Source organism: Excalfactoria chinensis, chromosome 10, assembly GCF_039878825.1.
Source record: "Excalfactoria chinensis isolate bCotChi1 chromosome 10, bCotChi1.hap2, whole genome shotgun sequence".
NCBI lineage: Eukaryota > Metazoa > Chordata > Aves > Galliformes > Phasianidae > Excalfactoria > Excalfactoria chinensis.
Genome location: NC_092834.1, coordinates 7,739,478 through 7,752,838, shown reverse-complemented (window position 1 = coordinate 7,752,838; position 13,361 = coordinate 7,739,478). Strand labels below are relative to the sequence as shown.

The window sequence follows — 13,361 nt, the reverse complement described above, 5'->3', positions numbered from 1 at the left end:
AATATTAAAGGTGAGCAAGCAACACCATGCCTTGGGTCTCTGAGTCAAATACTGATCAGCATCTAGGGTCTGACTTTGATACTACTTGTGCCAATCAGAAACAGGAAGTGTATTGCACATGTCAGCCACACTTCTTCTCACTTAAAAAAGGGTTGTTCTGGATTCCTACCAGAGGACACCAAGAATTATAGTTGAAAACAATAAATATTTCAGGCAGAAGATGGGACGTGTAAACAGATGCTCAGAGATAACTGCCATACACACTGACAATAAATTCAGTGTCCCATTATTCCCTCAGCAATTGGTTTAAGTGGAAAATTTGCTAATGATGAGACAAATAAAACCAAAAGTAATTGTTCATATGTAGAGTTATAATTTATCAACTAGGTTTCAGGAGGTATTTTCAGCTTCCATTGCTCCTGCAACTGCTTAGGCAAGGGGCTGCTTGTAAGGGACAGAAACCAAGGGCAGGGATACCTCAGCTCTTTGCTGTCTGTGTCTGCACTTGGATGCTGCAGCAAAACCCTCACCTCCCACAGCCACAGCTATGAGGACTGAGGGCTTTTTTGTTATTTCTTTGTGGTGGTTTGCTAGATTTTGATTTAAGAATGATTGGTGGACTCAGAGGGCTTCCTGTGGGTACTTTCACCTGCTGACAAATTTCACTCTTTGCCACTCCAGCTGCTTTAATTCTGGAATATTGGCAACTCAGAAAAATGCTTTTCTCCTGAGCTTTCACACCTTGTCCTTGACTTTTCTTATAAGAACTTGGACTAAAGAGTGAAAAGTTGCTCAAAATACAGCAATAATGTCATTATTTAAAAGCAGTATTACAAACCATGCCCTTTTTCCCTATGACAGGAAAACTTACCTGTGCTTACAGAAGAGAGTACGAACAGAAAAAAAACGAGGCTTTCAGCCAGATACTTGGAGGTAGGTAGAGCCATTCTTCACGATTCCTCTGGGTAGATTCCTTGGATACCTGCAAATACAGAATATCGAGAAAACGTGACTTTTTTTTTCCTAACTCATGCAAAAATCATTCCCTGCACAAAGCAATGTCATATCCAGCTCTATTACATAGAATCATAGAATCATAGAATCATAGAATTATCCAGGTTGGAAAAGACCTTGAAGATCATCAAGTCCAACCGCAGCCTAACCAGTACCCCATCTCTAAAAAAAAAAAACAAAAAAAAACATCCCACTTCTACTCCCATTCAGGTCAGTGACTAACACCTTCATGTTGCTTAGGGACTGATCCAAGCAGAGCAAGAAGCCAAGGGCAGCTTCTCACCTTTTGGTTCAGGATAAACCCACTTGGGAATCCAAATAGACACACAGAAAGCAACCACCAAAAGTAACCAAAAAACACCTTAGGAATGCAAGATAAACATATAAAGCTTCAAGGCTCTCTAGAGTTGAGTATTCACAAGCGCAAAAAAAAAGTAATGAAACACAACAGAGAATGTGTTTGCAGAGTGACAAGTCTGCAAGGAGGAACCTCTCAGTGGCACCTTCCTTCCCCTGTACTACTGACACATTTTTAGCAATTGCATTTTGCACACCTAAAATCGTACTCAAACTTTCAGACTGAAGCATGCAGTTTTTCCAATTTCAGATCCAACAAAACACTGTCCATTTAATCTGCCAGCCTAGAACTTTGTTGCAAAACCCGAGATTGCTTTTGAAACCAGTCTACCTACTATTGTTTTATTTCTTCTGTAGGCAAACCCAGGCAAAAAAAAACAAGGAGTGTCAGGAAAGACTAAGTTAAAATTAACATGATTCTCTCCAGCAGGCTTGAGCAATTGATTCTGCAGCTCATGGCAATGTATTGACACATGTGGTCATGCTGAGGTACGAAGACCCACTGCTGAGGATGTCCAATGCTCTATTTAAGAGTAGTATTTAAAACTTATGCACAGTCCACGGAGCTGTTAGGTTTTATCATGTAGGACAACACTGGTGGAATGTTAAAATATATTTGTAGCTGCCATGTCACAACACAATGACGAAATACGATAAATGTAAGCATTGCAAAGCTTAGACGCCAAAAAAGCAATTGAAAGAAACTCCAGGGTTCTCCAATTTCTTCAGGGCAAAAAAAGAGAATGTGTTATTTTTCAGGTCACTTTTTAATATAAAACAAACAAAAACATGAGAATAAGATATGCAAGAAACCAGGGTTTAGTCTGGAACAAATTTTACGGTGCAGATATGCAGAACATATGTCTGTACTCTTCTCTTCCTAGAGGTGATGCAGCTTGAAGTAGAGTGGTACATTCAAAACACATGTAATCCAGTGATTGTATTAAAAACAGCATTAGAACCAGATATGTAAGAAAACATTCCAGCAGGAATGCGTTTGCTTATTTTGGTATAGCGTAGTTGACAGCCACGTGCTCCGGTCACAGCACAGACATGGCACAGTCTGTCAGGTGCTGAAATGCTGTTAGAGAGCAGTAGAAAAGAGGAATGCACTTCGTAATGCTATAACTTTAAACGATATACATTATCAGAGAGCAATAACATGGCCATGGAATTTGTGCCAGAACCAGGCTGCACGTGTCTGACATTTTAACAGCACTTACCATCAACATACGATAAGCCAGGGCTCTGTTAGAGGAGCACTGTTAGTGGTACGCCCAGAGTACAGCAGTCACCATGAAAATGTCAAGGTTTATTAGCGATTACTACACAGTGTAATCTGCAAATACAGTCACTAAATTCTGCTTTAACGACAGAGGAAAGCTGAACGGCGGGTCAGATCACAGGATAGTTTTTGCAGACAAACAGCGGTCCTGATGGTGCAGACGCAGCTGCACAAAGCCAGATTCCCACTGGTAAGGTCTGGGTCATAAAGTACAATGAGATGATATTCACAGAAATTAAAAAGAGACCATATTTTTGACAGTGATGGCATGCATCTGCTTGCCTGTTGCTTTGTGGGAAGCAAAGAAATGGTTCAGTCCTGCCCATTAAAATCTGCAGGCCCTTAGGAGTGTCTCTGCTAGAAGAGAGCAATAGACTTCACAGCGTATGACAGCAACCTGTAGCAAACAAATCTGACAGGCTTCACTTATTAGAAAGCCAAGAGCGGCGCAGTACTTACCACCAGGTTGTGCAAGATGGCCACTGCTTTTATATCCCCGCTTGCTCCCAGGGGGCTGCTTCCCTGATTACATCCATCCTCATCAAGGGAGAGCAAAACAAGCAATCACACACTGAAAATTCCTGTCATGTTTGGAGGTACCAGTTGTACACAAGGCTCCAATATTTTCCTACTGTCTGATCTGTTACAGCTCAAAGAACACCCTGCTTGTTTTGTGGCTGCAGCAGGGTGTTTGATTCAGCTTTCCACAAGCCCAAGTTCATTGCAGTGTTAGTATTAACTGGCATTCAGGTTGGAAAGGCTGAGAGCTGAGAGGGCCAAGGAGAACAGCTTCTGCTGCAAGCGCTGGCTCCTCTGATTCAGCTCTGACTAACGTGGTGTTGGTAAAGTGTGGTTTGGAGGACAATCATCTCAGGAATTTTCCGTCAGAAGCTCTCAGCTAAGCATCTTCCCCAGACACAAACAGCGACATGTTTGATTTTACTATGAGAGGAGGAAGGGGTAGTGACTCTTTCCATTAATGTCACCCACTGGAGAGGGTTCAGGAGCATCACTCTGCTGCCAGCCAGCCGGTCCATAGCTCGCTGCTCAGAGCCGCATGGGAACACAGCGACTGCACTACATTGCATTTGAACGGGCGCCACGTCGCTGAGTTCAGCTCTGATGTAACCCACTCTGTCAACAAATCTCCCCGCGGATTTGGGCACTTTGAAAGTCTGAGGGCCATGTGAGCATCCTGCTCAGTCTATCATCTCCAGTGTTTCTCAAACACCATCTGTGACGCCTCTCTTGGGTGAGAAAAGCTCTTTCATCTGGCCATTAAAGGCTGCCTGGCAATAGCCAGTGGGACTCATATCCCTGGATCTGGCAAGGCAGACGTTCTGAAATGATTCCCAGCTGCTGGATCTTTCCAAATAGTGAACAATAGCAGCAGACAATGCTAAAAGTAGATACAGGAAACCGTTAGTCCCCAGCTGGCTGCTACTGCAGGTGTCAGCAGTGATACTGTACTAGAAAGTGCACTGCGTAGACAGGAATCCCCATCCACCTCTCTCCATGCAGTTTTAATGCTGGAGGCAACACAGAGCAGACAGCCCTGGGGGTAAAAACATACAAATGCTCCAAGGAATTTGGGTTGTTCCAGGCTTTGTGGCCAGGTCCTCTGAACACTCTAAAGCCCAATGGCAGACCTGAGCTCTCCAAGATGGCCTCAGCACCTTGCATGGCCAGGGGACAGCCAGCCAAAGCTTCTGAACAGAATTCTAAGCAAGTAACTCCTATGTGTGGTATTTTAAGATGCTTTTTAAAACCAGCTTCAGGACGTACCCTCAGCATCTGCTAAAGAGGTGCATCCTACCTGGCATGTTCACCAGGGCACAACAGGAACATTAACCATTACAAACACAACAAGGATGCAGCAGCAACCTGATGACCCCAAAGAAGATCTCAAACAGGAGCAGGAAATCTGCCTGCACCCTGACTACTGCTAGAGAGGCCACATACCAAACAGGGACATAGAGCCATACCTGGAGAAGCACAAGGAAAGCTCATGTGAGCCTGGCTGGCAGAGTCACCTAGTAGCCCAGTGGGCAGCAGACTGTCCCCTTCCTGCTCTGAGCAGCCAGACCTGGGCCCTCAGCCTGCTGTAACCAGAATAAAAGTAACATGAGCTGATGCTGAGCTTTTCCTGGTTCGTTGGCAAGGTCTGAGCTTCATGTTTCCTCATCTAAATGTAAAGAAGCCAACTTCAGTTTGGCAGCTGATTCTTCAGAAGGAGGAGCTGTTTAATTAGCGCCTCTGCTCCCTCCATGCTGACACTGCACCGCAGCAGCTGTCCTCTCACCCTGATCAGGAAATTTTGCATTTTAACCCCAGCTGGGAAGATGGATTTGATGAGTGCATTTGCCTTTCGAATCTGAGGACATGCCAACTCTTTCTATAGTGACATTCCTGTACAAGGGGAGCCTTCACACAGGAGCCACAAGCACAGCTAAAACCTCCAGACAGCCTCACAAGTAAACAAACTCATTTCTAGGGATAGCTAATGAAAATGTGTTCCCACTCCCAGGGCAGCACAGCTGCAAAGCTACTCCTGCCCTTCATCTTGATCTTATGCTTGCCGTTAGCTGCTTGTTTTTGCTGGCAAGTAGAGGAGGATGAAATGCAGCAACAAACCTTACTTTTCAATGAAATCAATGATTGAGTGGAAAGCATAACTCTTTTTTTTCCCCCAGTGAATCACCGTTTCTTATCAGTTTATCCCACGTCATCCTGCTCACATTTTCCATACATAAATGTCACTTCAGATTCCTGATGTTCACAAGAACTACTTCTGAAAGAGGAGCTGGTGTTAGAAGTTTTTACAATGAATAAATTAAAGACAATTCAGACATTTACGAATTTGTTGCAATATTGGCAAACTATTTTGTGACAGAAATATATATATATATATGTAATGCCTATTTGTTTTTTAATTTTTATTATTTATTATTATTATTATTATTTTAAAAATTAATAATCTCTTTTGCACAGGCTCACAGACCTTGAAAAAGAAGAAATTCTTTGGCTTAGCTAAAACAAAATCATTTGCAATTCACAGTGCTCCACCCTTCAGAGCCTCACCGACTTCCAGTCTTGCATCCTTTCAAGTTGCTCAGCATTTCACTGAACCCTCATCCACATCACAAAGTTTTCAAAGAATCCAGGTGGTGAGAAGCCGAGCCCCAGCTTCAGAGGCTCAGGATGCACTAACTTTACTTGGTTCTTGGTGTACAGCCAAAACAATGCTTTCAGAAGGAGCTAAAGTGTACCCGCTGCAAAAATGCTCTGGAAATAACAGGACAGGCATATGTCCTGAATGCATTAGATGTACTGAACGCGCCTGCATTAGCTACAGGGCACTCATAGTCCACACGCACTCCAGCATGTAGATGGAGTCTTTCCTGCTCTAGATGTGCCAGGGAGGAATATGAGAACTCTCCACAAACAAAATAGCCATGTGACACTTACCCTACAGCTTCACACACACAGGCTTCTGGTACACACCAAGCTAGCAGCAGACCTTGAAAACTTCATCCTGAACGTCCCAAAGGTCCATGGAGGAACATCTTCTGTAGACCATCCCTGGCTTTTGAGCCTTCTGTCCTTCTCCGAGTAAGGAAAGCATGTGCAGTAGCTTCTGAGGATCACATCATCCTGAATCCTCTTCAAGCAGCCGCTTTTAACTATTCAAATAGCTCCATCAGGATGTAAATATTTTTCTTATTGCTTTTGTGGTACTTTGCTGTTTGCATCTGGCTCACCATGGCTCCACGCCTTCCTCTCCAGGACATTTGCCATTTGCTCTCATTCTGAGGTGGGAGGAGGAAGAGAGATTTTTCAGGAGTTTAGGCACATTCCTCTCCTTCACCAGGCTTGTCCTTTGCCAGTTGTTTAGTCTCAGGCTGGGGTTAGAGCTCTGCAAAGTTTTATTGGGATCCAGGCTCTGGACCTGTCAGGGATTATCAAATAAATCTCCAAGAAAGTAAAGCCTCACTCTGTAAGTAGTTGTTCCAATGTTGGGCTTAAGCTCACAGCCAAAAACCTCTTGCTTTTCTTCCCCTGCACGGCCTCAGAAATCATAACAATTAGGTACTAATGGTTCAAAAGGACTTCAGAGAGCTCCGGGGAGGGTCAGTGCCAGCTGCTTGGGCTCTCATACCACTTGTCTCCACCAAGAACCTCAGCCCCCATTGCTTCCCAATGGGCTTGCTCCGACCTAGTCTCCTAAGCAGCATCAGCGACTTCTTCATGCTTTCTAGCAAGCCAGAACCTCTCCTCTGCCTGTACCCAACTCCTCCTTCTCCTTCCTGGCATAAGGATGGAGCCACAGTCCCCTCTTCTGCCCACAAATCTTCCAGGTGTCCACTTCATTCAAGCCCTAGGTCTGTGGGGAGGTGTGTGATGGCACCTCAGCCACGAAACGCAGTCCCCATGCTCCCATAGGCCCCAAGTGACAGAAGGGCTAGCCTTGAAATGCAAGGTTCCCACTTTCCCATTGCACTAAATAGTGAGGGAAAGGTCAGTATATTTGTGTAGAAGAGCTAGTAGAAGAGCTTTTTCTGTTGAGAAAAAAAATCTGTAATGCTACACATGTATCTATGACCATGGATCCATCCATTATAGACATGAAGGAACATCAGCAAATACTCACCTGCATATTTGAGCAGTAAAAGTAAAGCTACTTCTTTAGATTTCTCTCAGCTAGTCAGGTCCCCAACACTCATTAATTTCTGCCTTGTTTGCAAAAAGAGGATGACGCAAAAAATGAGGTTTACTCTGTGCAAATAAACCTGTCCTTGGCCTTTTTCTCTGAGCTACCTTTTTCCCCGTTAGGATATTCTCACTCAAAACCACAGTGACAATCAATGGAGTGATCCCACACAGCTGCAGCCAGCCAACAAGCCCTACCTGTGCGTTTTCTCCTACTCTGCTGTGTAAGAAAATTATTAGAGAGAATTATCACATTTTAAGACCAACAATGTCATTGATTGGCTTGTGATTTCCGAGTATAAAAAGGAAATCTAAGATTGTAGTTGTAGGCTTAACAGTAAACAAGTAGACAATAACAAAAGAACATCATAATTACAATATTTATCTGTGTCAGAATTTCAACTTTTTTTTTTTTTCCTTCTTTTTTTAACAGTTTTGAACCTTTAGGAAACTCTTCCAGCTTCCATAAGGAACTCTGTGGCAAAGATGTGGTAGTCTGAACTTGCCCTCCCCTTCCTTGCTGTCACCAGCTAACAATCCCTTCAAAGCAAAATGAGTATCCCATTACTTCAACCTACTTTTGTACTTAAATTGTAGTCAGTGAGTCATCGATTTGTCTCTGTTTGCATACATAGCTCTTTCTTTGCCTTTCATTTCAAAAAGCAAAGAATCTTAGCTGCTAATACCAGCAGAAGTTCAGTCCTCCATGGGAGCGGAAAGTCAATACAGTCATTGAAAGAGGAATGAAGATTTTACCCTGCACAGCACATGTTTAATTAAATGTTTGCATCATCTGAGCCAATACCATTTCACCAGTCATTAGCTACAGACAGACATCTATAATTCCTTGTAGTTGCCATATATATTTAGGTGATTAGAAGATAATGTTGTAAGATTATCACATGCTTACCCATTGATGCAAGCAGTTGTCTGTGAGCTCACCTAAAATGCCACAGAAGATCTGTTTCACTGTTAGATGTTGCTAAAGTTTCCATGCCAAGTTTCGTTTCCGTTGCCTATGACACTGAGGAACAGGTTTTTGCCTTTAGAACTTACCATCTGACACCAAATCATAGACATTGCTCAAACACTTCTCCTCCTAGGGAGTGCAGTCCACAGGCTTTTCCTATCCGCCCTGTGGGGTGCTGTTTGAAAAATAAAACTCTACCATAGTGGGTAAGATGAGACTACATTTATTAATTATAAAATATACAAGTGAACAACATCGTTTTGGTACAATCCCATAAAAACAAGAGCAGTTGGGTGACAGCTGCTGGACTTGCCTGGCTGTGGTTACACCAATGACACTAATCACAGGGTGCTGCAGTCCCTGCAGAGATGTGCTCTGAGTGGTTCTGAGAAAAAGCATTATCTGAGCACTGATACTCTTTCGTCTTCAAGGGAACATAATGCTGTAGAGAAGCAGCTTTCTGATAACGAGCGTGATTAAGGACTTTAATCCAGGAGGGCTTGGCTCGTCCTTTATAGCCAAGCATAGCAAAACTCCCTGTAAAACAGACACAAAGAGTGTGACCCCCTGGGTGGATCCATTCACTTATTAGCAGTACAGCATGAACATCATTGGAATTTCTTAGCTTCCCCTTCCCTTTCCCCCCCACTTCCCCTGGGATTAAAATAACAGAACATTGAAAAGGCAAAAAGAATGATGAAAGAGGGAACAGGGCTTTCAAAGCTGTAACCTCACTGCATCACAGATCTGCCGGTATTCAATAAGCTAAGATGGGTTCCCAGATGTGAGTTAGAGGGATGGATGTTCTACTCTTCATTTTTTAACCATTGGTGCTTTTTCATATTTGACTACATGAAAATGGTTAGGCATTTTGAATCCTTCTTTTATTAGTTTACATCACTTTCTTCCTGTTATGCATAAACTGTTCCCCATGTCAGCTCTGCTCTTGTCCTCTGCTGTCCCAAAGTACAAAGGCATTATGTGTTCTTTGATTTTAATAATAATGTCTTGTGTTTATATTATGCTTTTCATTGCAAAGACTCCCAAGGCTATTTGCAGATGGTTGGATCAAGACTATTCCCGTAAACACTTCTAATTTAAATAAGGTTTTGCAGAACCAGGCAACAAGACCCTAAATCCTGATCCCATTGGGGTCAAGAGGATTGCTTTGTGCGTTATCTCTGGCAGCAGTAATACGTATCTGGGAGAAATACTCCAGCCTGCCCTGAACCACAGCCCCCCAGAGCAAACCACGGCAGCAGCTGAACGCAGCCCTGCATGCAGTCGCTTTTGGAGCTGTGAAGTCAAATAGTGCACATACCTGAATCAGCAGGAGAAAGCTCATGAATCTGAACATAATTACCCAGACTGGAACTCAGGGCAGGCATGCAGGTGATCACCCTTGCCCTTAGGAAAAGCAAAACAGGGGCATCGTGGCATCAGCCAACAACGGCTTGATCCTATTGCCACCCACGAGCATGATGACTGTGACTTCCCATTGGAAGTAGAGACAGACATCAAAAGGGGTGGTGGCCCAGGATGGGGACTCGTGGTGGCCCTGTGTACTTCTTTGTGTGTTCCAAGAGCAGAGGACCCAAGCTCCCAAAAATGACCTGGAATGGCTGCATCCAAGCGAGCAGCGCAGGTGTTCCAGGGAACTAAGTTTGACAAAGCAAACAAAAAAGATTACTTTTTAATCAAAAAATTCCTTTCAAAAGTATTCAGGGCTTTGATGAAAGAATGAAGCCATGAAGTTCCAGGACAAAGAAATCTCAAAAAAAAAAAAAAAAAAAAAAAAAAAAAAGAAAGAAAACCTCAAATCTTTTTGCTTTTGAAAGGATGAAAGAAAAACCAGCTACTCGAGAATCAAACAGGCACCAAAATGAAGTTCTGTCTCTGCTGTAAAGATTATGCTGTTCTCTTCCTGGAACAGTCACAGCAATGAGCTTTGAAAGTAAGTTTCAGTGAAGCAATAGCAGTCAAAAAATAAATAAATAACTAAAATTAAAAAGGAGCTGAAAATACAACCAATTCTGTGTCTGATCTCTGCTTAAGAGGTTGCAGGTGGAATCTGACTCAAGCTTGCTGGTTATTTTCCTAATTTCCTCATCATTTGAGTCATTTGTCCAATGCTGGACTTCAACAGCCCCCTGTTTTCCAATAGGAAACCCAGCACAATGAAGGCAATATGTGGCTGGCAGCAATGTGCACAGTGAGCTTCCATAAGCAGTTCCCCCAAATCCATCAGAAACAGAGAATTCTGACTGAAAGCTGTTCTGCCAGAAAGGAGTGCTGCTTAAAGGCACTGCAATGAGGAGATGCCTACAAATGTCTTACTATGAAGAGAACACTCTTTGGAATGGAATAGAACATCAGTCAGGATCTGGCCATTGTCTCTGCAATGATTTTCCTACTTTCTTTCTTGTTTCTTTGCAAATAGAAAAAAAAAAAGAAAATATTTCTAAATGAATGCTCTAAGGGTATAAAAATCTGTGATCCAAAATGACTTGGATTCTCTGGACCAACGACACCAATGGATTTCTTACAGCAATTCAAGGTAAAGCCTTAAGGAAGAACTTCCCAAGGTGATTCACCTTTCTTTCATCCAAGAAAATAAAAAATATTTACCTTCTCTGTGGAAGACAATAGGCTTTGCCGAACCTAACCTTGTAAAAACAGACATGTCAGAGCTCCACACCTTGTCTCCAATATCTCTAGAGCACACAAGAACAAGTGATCTGAAAAGAAGGACAGTAATTACTGCACAACTGCAATATATTACTCTTGTTAAGAATCTGCGAGACCAATTAAGAAAAGGACTGGATTGCTTAACTTTAAGAACATGCTTAAATCCCTGTGATTTCAATCACATGTAAGCTCACATGTGATACTGTGCAGTCCTGAGACTCTGAAGCCATCTATGCACTGAAAAGCCTGCTTTTATGTCAAGCCCCTGCCTGACTGCGATCCCCACAAATGTGCTTTCAGACCTCAGTGAATTGTACGTGCAATAAATTACAGGCACAACTGGTTGCATTTAGCTGAATGCCCAGCCTTGCAAAAATACACAAGAAAATCAATACAAATGTATAGTCATCACATGCATATTTGTCATTTTGTGCATGTTTTATACATGCACATACTCGTGTGCAGAAGTAAAGCTGGAATAACTCTGCAGTGTTCTAATCTTTGGTCATGAGCTGCTCAGAAATGTCTTGGACTGAAAGTCTGTTTTCTGGTTATTTGACCTGCTTCTGCCAGCAGCCAAGAATTTATCTATAAATCTCTGTTGTTCCATGTTTATGTGGCGACACATAAAACCACGAGGAATGTGGAACAGACACAAACAGAGATGATCCAGACCACTGCCAGCACACACTGAAGGTAACAGTCCACAGGCACGCAGGTCTATTCATCGACTCATCCAAAGAAAAGTCCTACTGGAAAATCTGGCACACCTATGATTTTCATCTGTCAGAAAAGGCAAAAACAATCAGTAAGGGTAAACAGAAACCAACCCATTTCAGAAATGGAAAACTGAATCATCAACTGCCAGGAAACTCCTGGACCTTGGGATGTGTACACAGGACTCCAGATGCCATTGCAAGGACCTTATCTACTCCATACTGAAAAAAATGGATTATTAATTTAGAAGAAATAGACAGTTTTCTAGAAAATCTGTCTCTTTCTGCTCTAATACGTGCAATCCTGAGAGAGAAACAGTCCTTCTCTTATTATCAGAGCGATATTCAGGATTTGTATGTATTCAGCCAGATCCCTTCACAGTACAGGTTCAGAGATGAAATTAGCTCATTTTTCTTTGCCTATCAGCCACAGAATTCTATGTGAGCTGGGCTTCCAGCACTTTGCTTACCTCTCTTTTATAAATGTTTGAACATAATCAGTTACTGAATTGGCCACGTTTTCCCCAGTAACTGTGTCAAAGTGCCGCCTACTCACAACTGCTCCAGAACATGCATCTAGCACCACGAAGAACACCCCAGGGCTATTGAACAGGAACGTCGTGTCATTTATCTGCAACAAAACACAGAGGTAAGTGCTATGGAGGCAGGCAGTAAATGGCTGGGCAGATTCAGACTCTGCTCCCGCTTTTCCATAAGAAGGGCATTACAAGCGAGGAAAATATCTAGTGTTTACAGCCTATAATTTTCCATATGTCATTAGTGCAGATGAAGTAATATCACTGATACACCATCGGGGTAGAAGGAAGAAAAACCATTCGTTTTGAATAGCACTGGGAAGCTCATTGGGGTACCAAAAACACGAGAAATGAGGTCATTGGCATCTTTTGTGTGTTAAAAAATACATTTGGGAAGCCAAAAATACTGGAAGTAAAATGCTTAGTTCAGCCTTAATACAGATTCTTCTCATGTGGGGGAAATTACTGTCACTTGGCATGGCAGATTTGACCATAGAGCAGGGGAGAAGTGCTGAGACAGCAGATGGTGGGATAGATGCCACACGTGGACATTTTTTGTTCCCCTGGGAATGTCAGTATAGCAAGGTCTCAAAAACAAACTCCTTTTTGGCAGTGCCATCCCCTGGGCCTCAAGGGGGTTCAGCGCACGTGCCTCCTGCTCCCCTCACTTCCTGCAGGAGGGGCTCCTTCTACAGGTTACAGCGACAAGGATGTGCCACAATCTCTGCTTTTGGTGAGACAAAGGCTCTCAGAGATGCAACAGGGGGTGAAGCAGAGCAAGGAGGAGGCATTTGTCAATATCTATATAATTCAGCAGCACATGAACCTAGGCAGCGGCCTTGCTGATGTGATTTCAGTCGCACTTCTCCATCTGAGCAGAGGTGTAAAGCTTGTGCAGGGATTAACCTGACAGCTCCAACTCCTTCAGATGTGAAATGAAGTTATTTTTATCTTTTAGTGCAATGCCAGAGAAAGTCAGAAAAACAAGCTTGTTTTTTTCCCCTTCATCAGTTGTAAGCACTGCTTTCTGATGTGCTTTTCTCCCCACATCCTCTCTATTAGAGTGGTGGTGTTAATTCTTCTTT

At 42.9% G+C, this 13,361-nt stretch overlaps 2 protein-coding genes across 6 annotated transcripts in view; both read right to left on the bottom strand.

Annotated features, from left to right (window-relative positions):
- The window catches only part of CEMIP (cell migration inducing hyaluronidase 1), a 100,408-nt gene that overhangs the window by 48,054 nt on the left and 38,993 nt on the right, over positions 1-13,361 (bottom strand). For all 3 annotated transcript variants that reach the window (XM_072345476.1, XM_072345478.1, XM_072345477.1), the window contains exon 2: positions 872-982. In XM_072345476.1, coding sequence (XP_072201577.1) covers positions 872-947 — 76 coding nt within the window. In that variant the 5' untranslated portion in view covers positions 948-982. The remainder of the gene's footprint in view (positions 1-871; positions 983-13,361) is intronic.
- The window catches only part of CEMIP2 (cell migration inducing hyaluronidase 2), a 46,948-nt gene continuing 42,132 nt past the window's right edge, over positions 8,546-13,361 (bottom strand). For 2 of the 3 annotated variants that reach the window (XM_072345473.1, XM_072345474.1), the window contains 3 exons: positions 12,211-12,371; positions 10,965-11,074; positions 8,546-8,873 (listed from right to left, as the gene is read on the bottom strand). In XM_072345473.1, coding sequence (XP_072201574.1) covers positions 8,674-8,873; positions 10,965-11,074; positions 12,211-12,371 — 471 coding nt within the window. In that variant the 3' untranslated portion in view covers positions 8,546-8,673. Of the gene's footprint in view, positions 8,874-10,964; positions 11,963-12,210; positions 12,372-13,361 lie in introns of those variants that run through there. The other variant, XM_072345475.1, reaches the window with a different exon arrangement.